The following is a 19,968-nucleotide window of genomic DNA, read 5'->3' on the forward strand; positions in this document are numbered from 1 at the left end:
TCAGAGACTAAATCCTCTGTGGCTGTGTCTTTCTCCTCCCCCCCGCTGCACCATCAGTCCCTAATGGAACACAAAATCACGACAGCCAGCAGGTAAGTATTAAATTCATGAGAATATTTGGAGTTACATTTGTCGGTGTACTCAAATTACATTCATCTTTGCAAGAATATTACAATATTCAGACAATTTATGCCATGACATGTGGCAGCATGAGAAGCTGGTGAGTCAGTATGTTACAAAGAGAAAAGCCTTTGGTTCACCTGATTTTAACCAAGGGAAGCTCAGGCCTCACTTTTATCTTTGTAGAATAATATTAAGTTTTCATTTTACTCATTCTTTGATGGTGTCAGTAAACATGTTTATGATGCCAGGGAGAGATGAGGGATGGGAGGAGTCAAAGTCCCTAATGACTTGGTTTCCACACAGGTAACCATGGTAGTGCGCGCTATGCTGCTGGCATTAACAGCCTGCGTTGGCCATTAATGTCAAGTAAGAAGGAGTGAGAAACTTCCCTGCCATTTTCCCACATGTCTTCTTTGTCATTGTATGAAGGAACAGTGGGATGCTTTGGCTGTCGAAGATCTGTTCTAAAAAAAGACTACATCACGATTCTGTCACTGTGACATTATGAATGTGATTATACATATATACTCTTCAGGTGCTCTGTATTTCATGCGCACATTTTCATCCTTTATAAATGTAGTGATTAATGTAATGATGCTCCTTTTATAGTAATGAGGTGTGAAAATGTGCCTGATTAAACTTCCGTCAGTCATCAAGTGATAATGACTGGGTACATGCTGACGCGCTGGAGCATGTGGATGTAGAGAGAGGTGCAGAGCTACAGGCTGAGTCAACTGAGGTCACTGCACACAGTTACATCACAAAATAAATATCATCTGCTCAACAGAACATGGTTTTTAGGACGTATCAAACACTTTTCACCACCAGTGCCACACCTGATTGGATCACGAGACTGTTGCCAGGTTCCGTGGCTGACAAGGCTTTCCGGGAACAGGCCTGTAGGCCAAATAAACACAGCAACTAGTCCCCACTGGATGCCAGTAATGACACAGACCTACTGCTATGCTAGAGTGACTTCCATTCAAACACAGGCCTAATTGGTTTCATTGGGGTTAGGTGGGAGTGCAGTTATATGCATGTTATATCTGCACCTCACAGTTTAAACCTACCAAGAACAATTTCATATTTAAATAAATATATAATTTATATATATATATAAATATATATAAATATAAACAAGCAACAACAGCTGTCAGTGTGTCAGTGTGCTGACTTGACTATGACTTGCCACAAACTACATGTGATTATCATAAAGTGGGCGTGTCTGTAAAGGGGAGACACCTATATATATACATATATCAAAGTTAATGCGATAATAATGCAAATTAATTTTAACGCCACTTATTTCTTTAACGCATCAATGCAACTTTTAGGTTGTAACAGGCTAAATGCTCCAAACTTCAAAGGGGTCCCTTGACTTCTGACCTCAAGATATCTCAATGAAAATAGATTCTATGGGTAACCACGAGTCTCCCCCTAACAGACATGCCCACTTTGTGATAATCCCGTGCAGTTCGGGGCAAGTCATAGTCAATATAAGAGTAGACAGCACACTGACAGCTGTTGTTGCCTGTTGGGCTGCAGTTTGCCATGTTATGATTTGAGCATATATTTTATGCTAAATGCAGTACCTGTGAGGGTTTCTGGACAATATTTGTCGTTTTTTTGAGTCGTTAATTGATTTCCAATTAATAATTATATATAACTATATATATATAAATAAATAAATAAGTAATATATTTGTTTAAATATGAACTTTTATACATATATATGGTTACTTGAAATGTATACACCAGACTCACAGTGAAAATGTGTGTTTCTTTTTTAAACAATAAATAAATAAGATATGATAAGATGAGATATTCCTTTATTAGTCCCACAGTGGGGAAATTTACAGTGTACAGCAGCAAAGGTGATATAATGCAAAAAAAAAGAAGCATTGGGGGAAAAAAAAAGCAAGATATAACACAGTAAAAAAAAAAAAAGCAAAACAAAAGTGAAACAAAATATGAACAATTTAAATAGAAAGAAATATAAAAATAGGAACAATATAAACAGTATTGACCATAATAAATAAATAAATAGATAAACAATCACCAGTCTCCACCCTTGGCCAGTTTGTAACACATGTGACTTAACACCAAGCTAAATAGAGCTACAAACTTAATTTGAATTATATTCAAAAATAATTACAGAACAGTGCACTGTCAATTACAAAATGGAGTGTAACTTCAGTTAGTAACCTTTGGTCATAATTAAAAAAAAAAAATTGAGCAAAACATGAAACAAGAAACAGAAACTTTAGGCTGCTAATACAAAAAAATATGACCTGTCCCTTTAAATGAGCTTTGAGTGTCTAGTCTTCCGTTAGTCCCGCCCCCTCGTCCTTTGAGCAGCCAATCAGAGCGCAGTGCACGTGACAAGCATTCTTTGCTATGACCTCATCCCTGGTTTGGGATGACATCAAATTCAAGATGGATGGAATCACGACCAGCGTGCAGAAATCATCTCACCCTCAGAAGGGAATGGACTCTTGTTTTTGAAAATCTTTTTATTTTATTTATTATTTATTATTAATTGTATGATTGATACTGTGAAGCTGTTTATTGATTTTGGCCCTGTGAGAAAGGGAAAAGTTAAGAGAGAATGAGTGGATGGGTGGGGTATGTTATGTTTGATAAAGTAAATCCTGTATTGAATATATTCATAATAATGCTGATGTTTGTCTAACAAAAAAAAATAATAAAGACATTGTTAAAAAAATAAAAAAATTAACCTTTGGCAATAATTAAAAAAAAATCAAATAAAAAAATGACAAGAAACAGAAACTTAGGGCTGCTAATACAAAAATTATGACCTGTCCCTTTAAATGAGCTTTTGAGTGTCAAGTCCTCCGTTGAACTTTCAGAAACATTAGTTTCAAAAACAAAAGTGAAACAAAATATGAACAATTTAAATAGAAGTAAATATAAAAATAGGAACAATATATACAGTATTGACAATAATAAATAAACAGATAAACAATCACCAGTCTCCACCCTTGGCCAGTTTACTGTAACACATGTGACTTAACACCAAGCTAAATAGAGCTACAAACTTAATTTGAACTATATTCAAAAATAATTACAGAACAGTGCACTGTCAATTACAAAACGGAGTGTAACTTCAGTTAGTAACCTTTGGCCATAATTAAAAAAAAACATGAAACAAGAAACAGAAACTTTAAGGCTGCTAATACAAAAAATATGACCTGTCCCTTTAAATGAGCTTTGAGTGTCAACTCGTCCGTTAGTCCCGCCCCCTCGTCCTTTAAGCAGCCAATCAGAGCGCAGCGCACGTGACGAGCGTTCTTTGCGATGACCTCATCCCTGGTGTGGGATGACGTCAAATTCAAGATGGATGGAATCACGACCAGCGCGCAGAAATCATCTACTACACAACAGTGAATAAAGTGGCGTCTGTGTGGAGGAAAGAGCTTGTTGACGACGGCCGGGGTAAGTGTAGACAGACTGGTGAACTTAGAGAATTAGCGGGGAGGATAAAAACATTAATTGGTGGAGGTGTAGAGCTGTTAAAGGAGAAGCTTTTTTTCCTTTTTCCTCCCTGACGTAACTCTTAAAGGGGGCTCGTGCTGCTGTAAAACCTGAAGCAGCAGCTACAGACAACAACTAACACGGTGGTAGCCTCGCTTCTTTCACCCATTTAGCCGAGAAACTCGTGACTGTTTTCCCAAACTGGAAGTAAGCATTTCAGATGGAGAAGTTGTGTGTCATGAGAAGAGATTGAGCCACGTCTCTTGTGTGTGTGATCTAACGCTGAAAGCCTCTCTCTCGACTTCCTCATAGAGAAACACTGACATCCTCGCTGCTGTTCTCTAGTTCAGATGAAGAGGCGATGAAGAGGTTGCTAGTTTGTTGATGAATGAATGAAGCTTCTTGCCCCAGTGTCCATGAGCCTATTTTAGCCAAGTGCCAATAAGTAACATGCCTTCCGGTCACCATTTTCAAAATAAACGCTTGCAGGAGCAACATGTGTTGTTAGAATAGAATAGAAAAAGAAAGCTTTATTAAACTAGGATTGTGGAAAAACCTAAATATGAAGATTTTTTTGTTTATTTGTTTTGCACAATTTAAGACTAAGATCACATAAGATGAACATTTATTAATCCCCGGAGGGAAATTCAGGTGTCAAAGCAGCAACATCAGCAAACAGAGTGAAACACAGGAGAGGTAAAGGTATACAGAAATTATAAAAACAATAATAGAGATATAAGATTGAATGATGGATAGAAGATATTCAGAGTGAATGGGTGAACATAGTGTGTGCAGTCTGTCAATAAATAATTGTAATATGTACATATGTGTCTATAAAATGGTATATAGGATGTAAAGTGTAAAGTGTGAAGTGCGCCATTATGACTACATAATAATGATAACAAACAATTAGGACAAGATATATATAATAACAACAATAACAATACAGTAAATATATAAAAATAGATAAGAGAGTGTGTGTGTGTGTGTGTGTGTTGCGCGGAAGTGTATGGTTAGTGTTTGTGAGGAAGATATTGATTTAAATATCTATAAAGACTTCTGGGCAATCGTATCCAAACAACATTGTGAGTGGGAAAAAATAAAAAACATAAAAACAGATACATGGACACCATGGGGGAAAAGCAATTAAATGAGACAGCAATTAAATGACCCTTTAAGCGACTTTTGAAACATTTGACAGATGAACAGTTTATTGATAGATGTGAAAAGCTACTCCATAATTTGGTTCCCCTAAATCTTATCGAAAATTGACCTCTACTAGTGAGGAATTTAGGAGCACTTTTAGCAGGTGAAGATGTTATTGTTCTTGTATTTAGAAATGGTAACTTCAATGCACCTAATAGAGGCCTTTCACCTAATGCTCTGTAATACCTGTTGTTTTGCACATGTGCCTATTAGGTAGTTTAAACCAATGCAGCTCTATACCTCCATGAAGGTTCGAACAGCACCACAAGCTACAGCCTCCAATATGACCATAAAGTTGATCCACGCTGCTCTAAATGAGCTTCAACAAAAACTTAATTAAAACCTTAATGAAAATGTGATTTATTGCAGAGCTGGTGTATTGAGCAAGGAATACTTCCAAGGTTGTATCTTGATTGTGCCTCCGGGAGCAGGGGAGCCATGTTCCCCTCACTTTTCAAAATCCTATTTTTGTCCCCGCTCTCACTTTTATGGTTTCATGTTAAATTTATTACTAAAACTCTCTAAGCATTGTCCTCTAAGTGTCCAGTCAACATAGTGATTTTGTGTCTCCGTACAGACTGCCCTAACTTGTTGGTGGATGTTGTTAGGGCTACATGTTTTTCAGATTAAAAAAATCATACTGTCAAAAATCATGTAATCTATATTTTTATTTAGAGTTGCACATTCTCATAAAATGCCTGAATAAAACATCAATCAAAAATAAGGCGGTAAAGGATTCCTTGTTATGCAGATGCAAATACAACATCATTTCTATCAAGGAAACTAAACATGGTTTTAAGTAGGTTTACTCCCTTAATAATACAGCAGAAGTATACAGTATATATATATGTGGCAGTATGTGTTAGTTTGCATTGCAGCGTAACAGCAATATTCTCAATGTCTACTTTACCACTGTACAGAGGGAGAATGTTTTTCTGTGAAACTGGTCACCACTACAGGGTTTCCCCCAGGAAATAGCTTAGGCCTGATGCATCTAGTTTCAGTTAGTAGATGATGGCCTAAACAATAGTCACACGTGTTAAACATATGGCATTTGCTGCATGAAACATCGCCAGAAAAGCATATTAAATATTTGTTTATGCTGTAAGTGGAGGTGATTTAAAGGCAGTCTTTTTAAACTTCCCTGCATTTGTCTGTGTCACTGAGGGTGACTTGACAGAGCTGCATTCCCATACCTTCTGACCCCTAACATGTAATGTTAATGCCCATAAACTTGTTGTGTATGTCCTTCTGTAATAGTGTGCAACAACCAGTACAAACAAAGATTTCCCGAGAAACATGGAGTTATGCCTTCCACTTTTAATGAAATAATATACAATTTAATCAGTGATAAATAAGTAATAAGTAATATCACAATTGAGTTAATTAAAGTCATTAATATTTACAAACCAAAAAAAAGATAGGGTAAATGAAAGTCAGTAACTGTTGACAGTAGACCTACAACCAGCGAATATTTTCATTATCAGTTAATCTACCGATTATTTTATTGATCAATTGCTTGATTGATAAAAACAGAGAAAGCAGAAAATCCTCACTAATGATAAACTGGAACCAGATTATGTTCTGTATTTTTGCTTGAAAAATCACTTAAATGATTAATCAAAATAGTTGCCAATCATTTTTCTGCTGGTAAATTAATCAACTGCAGCTCTAAGTCACAGTTATTATACTGTATATTATCATTACTAATGATAATATGCAGTATATTAGTATCATTACTGTGCCTTTAAACAATTATTTGTTTTCACATAGACCACACACTTATTAAGCAAGGTGCTTAGATGACACTGCCAAGAAAAGAAGTAATCATAAATAAAGAAATATATCCACATATCAGTAAATTTCAAGGCTTCTTGTTGCCTCTATTTACCATCAGGTGGCAGCTGATATCTTGTAAATTATATTAAGTTATAGTAAAAATTATTGCTTTAATGTAAAATGTCATGCCTCTGCGCCCCACTAGGGGGGCGTGCCCCACAGTTTGAGGACCACTGGCATACTTGATGCCAACATGTTGGACTGGATTAATTATAATAAAAGGCTGCATCACATACTGGTGTAACATAAGGGAAATTCACAGAGTACGTATCTCTGACAGTGGGGGAGTTGTGATATCAGAAATGAAAATGAAAGTGTATTTACTTCCCTTTTGTATTTACATTCCTGCGTTAAAATGTAATCCTCTTTTCTTGTCTTTCAGCCATGGAGAGTCTAGTGCATTACAGCAATCCCTCCCATGCCCTCTCAGTGTTAGGGGCCCTGAATGAGCAGCGCCTGCGGGGCCAGATGTGTGATGTAGTCCTGGTTGTGGCGGACCAGAGGTACCAGGCCCATAAGAGTGTCCTGGCTGCCAACAGTGAGTATTTCCAGTCCCTGTTCACACGGATGGACGCAGACTCACTGAGAGTTGTAAACCTGGACTTCTGTGAGCCTGACGCCTTCGAGATAGTTCTGAATTACATTTACTCCTCCTCACTTTTTGTGGACAAAGGCAGCCTGGCAGCCATTCAGGAGATGGGCTACAGCCTGGGAATCCCTTTCCTCACCAACATTGCATCAACAAGGCCGCATGCATCCTACTGTGTGTCTAGAAAAAGGCTTTCGTTCTCAGAAGGGGAGGAGAATGATGTCCAGACAAGGAGCGTCATTGTGCGTCGGGTCCGGAATGACACAGCCCATCCCTCTCGCTCGAATTATCAGAGAAAAACATCAGAGAGATCATCCTCTCCCCACTCTACTCGAGAGTCAGCTCTGCCTCCATCAGAACACAACTCGTATGAATCAGTCAGAAACTCAGAATCCATCAGCAGGAAATCATCTGAGCAGAGAGAAGCTGTTGAAAGGAAGCCCACCTTTCCATACGCCTCCATATTAAAAGGGAACCCATCACACGTCACATCTGTTAGACCCCAGCTGACGTCATCAGTGTCTTTCAGTGATGCTGAAGTGCAGCACATCAGGCTGCAGCATGGCACTGACCTGGACACTAAAGAGGAGAATGAAGAGTTGGAGTCCCACTATGACACCAAAGTGCCCTTTCAGGGTCAGGCCACTGAGCCAAGCCAGACCATTGACAGGAGCGGGCCGCTCATAAAAAGCCTACTCCGAAGATCGTTGTCCATGGACAGCCCTGTTCCGGTCTTCTCGCCCACACTGGAGCTAAAGGAGCTGCAAAATCGTGAGCATTCAGTTGTTAAAATGGCCTCAAAAGCATCTGGGCCGGAAACATCTGCTCACAATGGCAATTCGAAAAGAACATCTCCCCTGGTTCTCAGGTCAAAGTACCCCAGCAGGTATGATGAAAAACCTCAGGTAGAAAGAGAGTACAGTGTGAAAGCTGAGCCCAGCAGTCCTCTCGGCGACCCAATGGACATTATTCGGATCACAGTTGGAGATGCATTGCCGGTCAATCTTAAAGACTTGCAAACAAATTACGACCAAGGTTCCAGGCCAGACTTCAGTCCTTATGGGAAAAGAAAGGACAGACCAGACAACAGAAGGTACCCATTCAAGAAGAACAAAATATTTAAAGAGCACACCTTCTCACTTGATGAGAACGTGTCAGAAACAGTACCTCAAAGTGCCAGCAGCGACTCCAACGAAAACCGCGGGGAGCCACCTCACAACAAGATTTTCAAATGCTGGAACTGTCTAAAGGTTTTCAGGTCCAGCGCGGGACTACACCGTCATGTAAATATGTATCACAACCCCGAAAAGCCGTATGCTTGCGACATCTGCCACAAGCGCTTCCATACCAACTTCAAAGTGTGGACTCACTGCCAAACTCAGCATGGTGTAGTACAAAACCCAGCGTCGTCCTCCAGCTCCTCTGTACTGGATGAGAAATTTCAAAAGAAGCTGATAGATATTGTGCGAGAGAGGGAAATAAAGAAAGCCTTGCTTTGGAAGTTAAAGAGGAATAAGCAGGGTTTGCAGTCTCCCGCGCTCGCCAAGAAGAGATCAAGACCCAGCTTCATATGTCCTTACTGTGGGAAGGTATTTGTGTTCCAGTCTCAGTACAGACAGCATATAAGAACACATCCTGCTGAAAAAGCTGACCAGGACACAGCGAACGAGAGCATCCTCTACCAGGAAGAGGATGAGGACGTTGAACAGAAGAACACAGATGCTGGTGTTTACTCCTGTAGGCTTTGTAATATGAAGCTGTCTTCACTCTTTGAGCAGGGCGACCACGAGAGGGGCTGTCGACATGCGACCGTGTGCCCCTACTGTGGCCTCCGGTTCTCAAGTCCAACAGTCAAGAAGGACCACGAGGCACATTGTAAGTACAAGAAACTGACGTGCCTGGAATGCATGCGGACCTTCAAGTCCTCCTTCAGCATATGGCGCCACCAGGTTGAGGTCCACAACCACAACATGATGACAGTTAAAGACCAGATTCACCTGAAGCAGCAAGAGAACGACGAAGAGGTGTCCGAAATGCTCACAGAGGAGCATTACAGCGATGAGCCTCTAGCCCCCGGGAGCTCAAGAGAGATCCTCACTTACAGTGACTCCCCAGGTCCACCCATGTACGATTCGGAAGATTCCTCGTCCTATGTGCCTGAGGACCTGAGCATGAGCCATCATGGCAAGCTTGTAGTGAAAGAGGAGCCGTTAGAGGAGGCTGTGAGCGAGATGGAAAACTCAGAGACCGCCCAAACTGGGCCCGAGGAGCCCGGTGTGTGGCCATGCGAGAAATGCGGAAATCTTTTCAGCTCTCGCAAAGACCTGGAACGCCACCAGGAGCTGCTATGCCACATCAAACCATTCATCTGTCACATCTGCAACAAAGCCTTCAGGACCAACTTCCGCCTTTGGAGCCACTTCCAGTCCCACATGTCGGCTTCTAACGAACCTGGAGCCAAAGAGATCGACAGAGACCCCTCGTCTCTGTCCCCCTCCCCCCCCACCACCCCTCAAAACTCTGAGCGTCCCTCCCTGCCGGCCTCTGTGCTCAAATCCACCCAGGCGGCGCCAGTCGCTGCAGTGATGACCGAGGAGTCCAGCAGCCCAGAGCCCTGTAGCTCATCAGTAAGCAAGACGAAGAGGCCCGAACTAGAACGGCAATCCAGCAGCCACAGCCCTCTGTCAAGGTCGAACAGCATGGAGAATGCAGGTGGCCCTCAGGAATCAGACACACTCTTTTACCATGCGCCGTCTCTCTCTGCCCTGACGTTCAAGAGGCAGTACATGTGTAAACTCTGTCACAGGACCTTCAAGACGGCCTTTAGTCTTTGGAGCCACGAGCAGAGTCACAGCCACGTGTAAGCATCAAGTTGTAGTTGTGCATTTCTCTTGAGAGACAGTGATCAATATTAGAATCAACACACCTCAGCCTACAAAAGGAAGACTCTGAATGTATAGCTTATTTGCTTGCCTCCAATGTCATATATATATATATTGAAGTGGCCATGTTCATTAGAGGTGTAAACGTGAATGTGCAATCAAGTGCTAGATTCCTCTGTGAGATGAGATGGTTATAACTGGTTCCTTTCAAAATGAGCATTTCTCTATTTTAAACCTCTTTTAGTTGTCTACTTGTATTTATCTATCTAGGTGTTTTTGAGAAAACAAGGTACAGAGTTGCGCCCCTCATTACATCCGCTGTACCACGTTTGACTTAAAGGTACAGTGACAACTATATAGACGGGTTTCGGTGCAACGTCATCACAGAGATGCGCGCGCAGCTAGGGGGCAGAAAGCACGGCATGTCTGGCGGAGCCAATCTCCACAGTAGAGATGACAAGGAGTTGTTGTACAGTAAACTAAACCAGCCGCAGAAAAGATTGATTGAAAATGTTCAATATTCTGAGGGGATCACATGCCTTTGGTAAAACAGAAAGAGGTTATGGATCCAGGCCTGAGTGACAAAAGCATCCTAGTCACACAGCATTAGTTAAGCAGCGTGTGGTCATGGCGAGCTGTCATGGTCCACAGATCGATAAAAATGAACTGATCAACAGCAGGGTGATCGACCCACACTCTAAGGAATATTTCAGTAATAACAATAAACAAATCTCATACTTATACGTCATATGATAATGTTATCTGGTGGTTGGACTGCAGGGGTCTAGTATAGTCAACAAGAATGTACAAACTACAATCTTGTGACCGGCTGCCAAAGCGTTTTTTCCCCCTGAATGCGCACGCACACAGTAATGTTTGTATACAAGAAACCCGTCTATACATTGTTTTCTCAGTGTGGAAAAAGTGCTTTGGAGTTGAATTACAGAGTAGTGCTTTTTGCTTTTTGTATCAGAATCTTTTTCTTGGTGTGAGTGACATCCCTTAAGATAATATCGGTGGCCTCAACAATGTTTTCAATATGCACTTTTGTTCAACAGTTTGATTCTGTTAGAGGGGGGACATAGTCCAAAATGTTTGCTTGGATCCTTTCACTGACTGAGGTTTCAGGCTGCAGAAGTATAAATGATAAGCAGGCCCAGTAGTTTCTACATATTTAGCTTTCCTTTTCATTATTTCTCTCACATTTGAGTTAGAGCTGCACGATTATATCTAAAATGATAATCATGATTATTTCTGCTCAAAATTGAGATCACGATTATTTATCACGATTATTCATTGATTTTTTAGAGACAAAATCATTTTGTTAGGTAAACAGAGCACTGCTTTCACTTCCATGTTGGACTACATTCCGGCTAATGTATAAATCTTTGCATCAAAACAAGACTGGTCCTTCACCAGAGAATTGCTTTCACTTTCACTTTGTGCTTTATGTTTTCTATGAGCGGAGCGTGCAATTTAAATGTCAATATCACAGTCAGTCGTGTTCATTTATTTGTGGAAAGTCAAATTCATGATCACGATTATTATCCGATTAATTGTGCAGCCCTAATTTGAGTTTCTTATTGCCTTTGCGTCATTTTGTGCAATGGGCTGATTGAATAAGACCTTCAGTATGATAAAATGTTACTCCTACAAACTGTACATCAAACACCCGTTGCATTACAGTATGCAGCCTTGATAAATTGCTTACAGTCTTCATGCAGTACTTTAATTTATCTTTTCAACTTTTAACCTGGTGAGTAATTTTCACATGTATACAAATGAATGAGACAAGTGCAATCATCAGTCATAACATTTGAGAAAGTTGTGTTTTTACCCAGAGGGAAATGATTATTAAATCATTCTAAAGGTTGCTGAAAAGACAAGTTTGTAAAAGGTGCTCAGACTAGCCTACTAGTTTAAAAGAAAGGGGGGAAATTGTTTAGGGCTGACCCGAATGCTTTGAAGCTTTGACCGTTGCCATGGTAATCAAACTACAAATCAGTATTCAAATGCTTTGGTTTAAAAAAAATATATATATATATAAGTATGTAATGTATAAATCCCAAAATAGCCCATGAAATAAGGAATAATCCCACAACATTATTAATTATTCATGTTCAACATTAATGATTATTCTCAAACAGATAGCGCTGTTTGTTGTGTGTTGAGGTGCGTGTCTGTACAGTAGTGTGGCAGCAGCAGTGAAACAGGAAAGATGGAGACACCCGGACAGAAGAACATGTCAGCCTCTTGTGCCACAAAGATTTGAATACCTTCGAAGCCCAAAAAATTGTATTCGGGAAAGCCCTAAAATTGTCAGTGAAAATAACGGACTGGTTTGATTTGATAGTATCCTAAATACTAGATAACATCATTCAAACTTTCAGACGAATGTTTAAAAAAGCACACTGCAGTATAGTAATGCGATTTATGGTTGTACTCAAATAATAAATATGAAAAATATATAATTTGTTATATATAAGACATTGTCACAATTTCTGAATCCACTAAAGTCCACCCCCCCCGGTGCAACAGCAGTGTGGTAATTAACCCAGCTTTACAATGCTTTGATGGCCTTATGCAACTTTAAAAAATATTTTGTCGATATTATTTTACATGAAAGCACAATAGAGTTTCAGATGATTTATGACTCAGGCTTTTCAAGAAGAGGGAAGCATGAGAAAGCAAATCTTTTATTCTATGAATGGTGAGAAAGTGTTCCTGCTTCCTAAAGATTTATTATTAAAGGTTGTGTTGATTGTATTCCAGTTGTTTCACAATTGTATTCTTGTACAAGTATATAGTTCTGCTTTGGCTTGATGGATTAGACCTTCGTCATAAATTATTACGATTGCTACGATTTGGGAGATGTTGCATTCAAAGAGTGCTCCACACAAACTATGGGAATTTGTTTTCCTCTGAAACGCGAGCTGCATTGTGATGTTAAATTCTTTGGAGAATTTCTGTATTGATAATAGTGCTCTTAATTTCTTGTGATAAAAACTTTCTGAAAGTGTCACAGAAATGATTAGAATTGTGTACATGGAAGTGTTTGTATCCTCGATTTTGTACCAATTTTGTTAGTAAACAAAAGTTTTATCTTTTTAGTATTCCTGTGCTCTCACTGCAATAATGAATATTTGTATCAGCATTGGTTGCATTATTGTTGCTTTTGGAAACTTGCAGCTGTTTTGTGTTTAGGTTTTTCTACAGTTTTTGTGCTTCATTTCTGTAATAAAGAGTAACAATGGAGTATATATACAACCATTTGTGGTATTTAAATTATTCAGTAACCTATACTGTGGCCCGCAGCTCATATAAAGCTCAATCAAATAACATTTAACTATATTTGTAGCGAGATATGAAGCTATGATGACGCATGACATCTCCTCCTTTCACCCTCGTGTCACATGCAGGCTCCTTAGAATATATCGCCTACGGCTTGAGAACTACCTTTGCAAAGGTGCACCAAATTCTTCTCACTAGCCAATCAGAGCAGACTGGGCTTTTTGGGAGCTTAAAGAGACAGGTGCTAAAACGGAGTGTTTCAGACAGAGGGTGAATACAGGTATATTCAGACAGACTGTATGAGAAAAAGTAATGTGATTTTTGAACATTAAAGTATGTAAACATGTTCCACTAGAAATCCCAAATAGAAATGTGAACCTCAAAATGAGCATGATATGTATCCTTTAATGTTGTCTGATTTGAAATTGACACATTGGAGCTCTGAATTTATCCTGGTACACTATTACTTAAAGGTCCCATGTCATGCTCATTTTCAGGTTCATAAACTGATAAAACCATAATACTGGACCAAAACGGTGTAAAATTCTAGTTTTAAGTCAATCTGCAGACCTGATGGTTCGTGGTAATTAAGCCTGCTGTTTTGTTACAAATAGATTTTGGTCTGGATGCTCTACAGCTCTTTTTCAGCAGGTAAATGGTTGAACAGTTCATCGGAGGAATTAAGGTAAATAAGAAGTAATGCTGTAGTGGTGCTGACCTTTTTAACATGGCAGCTAGAAGCAGTGACAGTTAACCTGCAGTAGTAAGATAGAGTAGGCTACCTACACAATATTATTTCCTACAGGTGGTGAAAGAAATGGCCTGGGTGTCCTAGAATATCACAGGCAGCAAGAGAGCACAGAAAACCCCCCTCATCCAAGATATTAGTAATATCAGCATGTATGACATCTCTGCTTTTAGCCAGCACACTTTGCCAGATGTGTAGCATTATTACAAAAAGTTTGATATATAGGTAAAGCTTGACTCATGCAGAATTGTATCAATGCAATACTTGAACATTGTTCTGCCTACATGTGGATCACCTTACACCCGTTTTTCATTTACTTTTGTCTGAAAAAAAAATGATTGCTGTAACAAATTGATATATTTTTATCCAAAGCATCCGTTTGCCACACGGCCTGATTTAGCAGCTGTCATAAAGTCGCAGTCTTTGCTTTGATTTGACTCTATAATTATCCAATAGTAATTCCAGGTCATTATAATACTACAACTTGTCATTATATTGATTTTACTGATTTTAATCTACTGTTATTTCCTGGCAATTTCTTCACATTACTACGTAATTAATGGCCCGTCAGTGCATGCAGTCGAAGGATTTTGTCTGTGGGTTACAAGCTGAAGTACAAACATGTCTTTTTTTATGAATTGATAAAGTTGTTGCATCAGGTTACATTTCCATGCTGTGCTCAATACTGCCTCTACTGTAACCTAAATACTGTGTGTAATCTGGCTGCTTACATGATGCATAAAGTCAGAACTGCTGACATCTCATTAGTACTTGAGTAAATACTTAATTCCATATCCTCTCATGTATTATGCTACTTCAAACTTTAATAATTCCCAATTACTACAATATAATTTCTCAGATTGGGCCTTGCACCAAAAGTGAGTAATCATATTCTGAATTTCTGTTTTCACTACTGCATGTTTAAGAAGGGAACTGTTAAGCCTCCAGTATGAGCCTCTACAGGTTTTTATATTGGTGAAATGTAAAGGAATATGAATAGAAACTGCACTATGGTCTGTTAATGGTGTAGTAACAATATCAACCGAAATATTATCAATATTCATATTTTTGGATACTAGCCATTAATCTACCTACTAGATGTTCTATTGCTCCAAGTGTAAGCATTTAGTACAGGAAATTTTCTCCTCCAAATTTCAATCAGATTCAACTTTTCAATAAACATTTTTAGATTCTCAGCTACTGCACTAATATCAGTCAATAGAGTTGTCTAATAGGTCTACAATCTTTGATATTTAATCTATCTTTGTTTGTTTTTGGAATTAATGTAATTACCCCCTGCCTCAATGTAGTAAAGAGCTCACACTTTTGAACACTTTCTCTAAACATTGCTAGTAAGAAAGTTTAGAAGTAAAGGTTTTATAAAATTCCCCTCTCAGACCATCATTACTTGGGGACTTGTTTTCTTTAAGACATTTAATACATTCAGTCATTTCAGGTAAAGATATCTCCTTCTCACTAAAATCTCTAAATTCATCATTTAATTAAGAGGCGCAGTTCATCTCAAACGAGCCTGATATATTCCGTGATGTCATGTGTGACGTCATTGGCGTCCGTAACCGAGGTTACATGTAGCCTGCTTTCCACATTCTGTTCCGTGATGTCATGTGTGACGTCATTGCCGTCCGTAACCTAGGTTACATAGACCCGCTTTCCACATTCTATTCCGTGATGTCATGTGTGACGTCATTGGCGTCCGTAACCTAGGTTACATAGATCCGCTTTCCACAGTCTGTTCCGTGATGTCATGTGTGACGTCATTGGCGTCCGTGAACTAGGTTACATAGACCCGCTTTCCACATTCTGTTCTGTGATGTCATGTGTGACGTCATTGGCGTCTGTAACCGGGGTTACATAGACCCGCTTTCCACATTCTGTTCCGTGATGTCATGTGTGACGTCATTGGCGTCCGTAACCTAGGTTACATAGACCCGCTTTCCACATTCTGTTCCGTGATGTCATGTGTGACGTCATTGGCGTCCGTAACCTAGGTTACATAGACCCGCTTTCCACATTATGTTCCATGATGTCATGTGTGACGTCATTGGCGTCCGTAACCTAGGTAACATAGACACGCTTTACACATTCTGTTCCATGATGTCATGTGTGACGTCATTGGCGTCCGTAACCTAGGTTACATAGACCCGCTTTCCGCATTCTGTTCCGTGATGTCATGTTTGACATCATTAGCGTCCGTAACTTATAGACCCGCTTTCCACATTCTATTCCATGGTGTCATGTGTGACGTCATTGGCGTCCGTAACCTTGATTACATAGACCCCGCTTTCCACATTCTGTTCCGTGATGTCATGTGTGACGTCATTGGCGTCCGTAACTGAGGTTACATAGACCCGCTTTCCACATTCTGTTCCGTGATGTCATGTGTGACGTCATTGGCGTCCGTGAACTAGGTTACATAGACCCGCTTTCCACATTCTGTTCCGTGATGTCATGTGTGACGTCATTGGTGTCCGTGAACTAGGTTACATAGACCCGCTTTCCACATTCTGTTCCGTGATGTCATGTGTGACGTCATTGGCGTCCGTAACTGAGGTTACATAGACCCGCTTTCCACATTCTGTTCCGTGATGTCATGTGTGACGTCATTGGCGTCCGTAACCTAGGTTACATAGATCCGCTTTCCACAGTCTGTTCCGTGATGTCATGTGTGATGTCATTGGCGTCCGTGAACTAGGTTACATAGACCCGCTTTCCACATTCTGTTCCGTGATGTCATGTGTGACGTCATTGGCGTCCGTGAACTAGGTTACATAGAACCGCTTTCCACATTCTGTTCCGTGATGTCATGTGTGACGTCATTGGCGTCCGTAACTGAGGTTACAGAGACCCGCTTTCCACATTCTGTTCCGTGATGTCATGTGTGACGTCATTGGCGTCCGTGAACTAGGTTACATAGACCCGCTTTCCACATTCTGTTCCGTGATGTCATGTGTGACGTCATTGGCGTCCGTGAACTAGGTTACATAGACCCGCTTTCCACATTCTGTTCCGTGATGTCATGTGTGACGTCATTGGCGTCCATAACTGAGGTTACATAAACCCGCTTTCCACATTCTGTTCCGTGATGTCATGTGTGACGTCATTGGCGTCCGTGAACTAGGTTACATAGACCCGCTTTCCACATTCTGTTCCGTGATGTCATGTGTGACGTCATTGGCGTCCGTAACTGAGGTTACATAGACCCGCTTTCCACATTCTGTTCCGTGATGTCACGTGTGACGTCATTGGCGTCCGTAACTTATAGACCCGCTTTCCACATTCTGTTCCGTGATGTCATGTGTGACGTCATTGGCGTCCGTGAACTAGGTTACATAGACCCGCTTTCCACATTCTGTTCCGTGATGTCATGTGTGACGTCATTGGCGTCCGTGAACTAGGTTACATAGACCCGCTTTCCACATTCTGTTCCGTGATGTCATGTGTGACGTCATTGGCGTCCGTAACCTAGGTTACATAGACCCGCTTTCCACATTCTGTTCCGTGATGTCATGTGTGACGTCATTGGCATCCGTAACCTAGGTTACATAGACCCGCTTTCCACATTCTGTTCCGTGATGTCATGTGTGACGTCATTGGCGTACGTAACCTAGGTTACATAGACCCGCTTTCCACATTCTGTTCCGTGATGTCATGTGTGACGTCATTGCCGTCCGTAACCTTGGTTACATAGACCCGCTTTCCACATTCTGTTCTGTGATGTCATGTGTGACGTCATTGGCGTCCCTAACCTAGGTTACATAGACCCGCTTTCCACATTCTGTTCCGTGATGTCATGTGTGACGTCATTGGCGTCTGTAGCTTATAGACCCACTTTCCACATTCTGTTCCGTGATGTCATGTGTGACGTCATTGGCGTCTGTAACCTAGGTTACATAGACCCGCTTTCCACATTCTGTTCCGTGATGTCATGTGTGACATCATTGGCCACAGAAACAGAGTTTACCTATAGACCCTGATTTCCACCTTCCATACAGCGAGGCTGGGGCTCTGGGCTTAATGCCCCCAAGTCTGTGTTGGACGTTTAGTGCCCAACTAGGGCGCGTCCCACAGACACACTTGGAGATTCCAGAGTTTTTGGGGTTTTGTTTGTTTTTTAGTTTGTTTGTTAGTTTGTTTGTTAGTTTTGTTGTTTTTTTGTTTGTTTGTTTGTTTGGGTTAGAGTTAGTGTTAGTGTTAAAGTTAGTGTTAGTGTTAGTGTTAAAGTTAGTGTTAGTGTTAGAGTTAATGTTAGTGTTAGTATTTGTTTGTTTGTCTGTTTGTTTTTCTCTCTCTCTCTTTCTTTCTTTCTTTCTTTCTTTCTTTCTTTCTTTCTCTCTCTCTCCTCTCTTTCTCTCTTTCTTTCTTTCTCTCTTTCTTACTTTCTTTCTTTCTCTCTCTCTCTCTCTCTCTCTCTCTTCTCTCTCTCTCTCTCTCTCTCTCTCAGCAGGTAATTTCAGAAATAAGTTAAAATGGTAGATTTGGGGCGGCTGTGGCTCAGATGGTAGAGCGGGTCATCCACCAAACTGAAGGTCGGTGGTTCGATCCCCGGCTCCTCTGGCCACATGTCGATGTGTCCTTGAGCAAGACACTTATTTGTAATTTCCTGTTATTTTCTGTAGCCAAATGGACATATTTGTGGTTTTGTGGCCTAAAGCAGGAAACACTGTTATCATTGGCATTCATTTAATATGAAAAGGTTCATACAAACAGAGACTAAATGCCTAATAACAATATTGCAACATGATCATATTAAATGAATGCCAGTAAGGTCAAATTTGAAGGTCAAAAGACGTCAAAACCAGCTTAAATTTGGTTGTAAAGTCAAAGTTTGTATTAAATGACCAGGTTACATATAACTGTTGTTTCAACAGCATTTAAATGACTATATTTCATCATTGGAATACGGTCATTTATTTACCCTGATTCTGGATCAGAGCTTTTCATGAAATCATTAAATAATGTTTATGCTGATGTCGAATAAACTATCACATTTGCATAATCAGATCGTACGTCATTAATATATTTATCCTTCTTGAATTTATTCAATTTTATATTAATTGCAATTTCTTATATATACTAACACGCAGTGACTGGAAGTTGTCGAGCATCGCTCTGCAGTCTTCAGATGGCCTGCACTGTTCTGTGAACCTCAGGTAAATCCAGCTCTTCATGTGTTTCTTTACCTGATGCTGAGATTGCTGTGAGTGTATACTTTAGGTTGCAACTATTAGTTATCACCAATTTATAAGATCCATCTTGCTAATGCAGTCTAACACAATAATAAGTCTAAGTAAACTTACTATGCAATAGTGAGTAAAATGTAGTAACAAAGACAGAAAATTGCTAGTAAAGGTTACTTGATTACCTTTGATAGAAACACTTCATAACTCTAAGTAGAGTTTACTTGAAATATCATCTGTAAAATCTACTTAGAATTTCTGTGTGGAAACTGTTACCTAGCTTTTTCTAAATAAATTTCAATCCATGTTTTTTTCATTGTACTTGTATATTATGTTTCTACTAGAACATGTTTACCTGCTGTATTGTTCAATAAAACCCTTATTTTCCTCACAGTTTGCCTGAATATGCCTGTATTTATCCTCCATCTGAAACACTCCGTTTAGAGCATTTCAATGGAATTGCAACAGAATTGCGTTGCTAGGTAACAGCTTGGGTCCATGTTTACTTCCTGTCAGCTGATGTCATTCACAGATGGTGCCTTCATATGAAACTCCTGAGCTTGTGTTTACAACATGGGAAGTGGTAACAATTAAGCAA

General features: G+C 40.0%; 1 protein-coding gene across 1 annotated transcript; it reads left to right on the forward strand.

Moving 5' to 3' along the window:
- The first annotated feature begins 3,335 nt into the window (after positions 1–3,335).
- On the forward strand, positions 3,336–13,400 carry zbtb21 (zinc finger and BTB domain containing 21). Its single transcript, XM_037748867.1, has 2 exons — positions 3,336–3,578; positions 7,045–13,400. The coding sequence occupies exon 2, from the start codon at positions 7,047–7,049 to the stop codon at positions 10,113–10,115; it is 3,069 nt and encodes a 1,022-aa protein (XP_037604795.1). The 5' UTR covers positions 3,336–3,578; positions 7,045–7,046; the 3' UTR covers positions 10,116–13,400.
- Positions 13,401–19,968: the final 6,568 nt, after the last annotated feature.

This window comes from Sebastes umbrosus, chromosome 17, assembly GCF_015220745.1.
Source record: "Sebastes umbrosus isolate fSebUmb1 chromosome 17, fSebUmb1.pri, whole genome shotgun sequence".
Taxonomy (NCBI): domain Eukaryota; kingdom Metazoa; phylum Chordata; class Actinopteri; order Perciformes; family Sebastidae; genus Sebastes; species Sebastes umbrosus.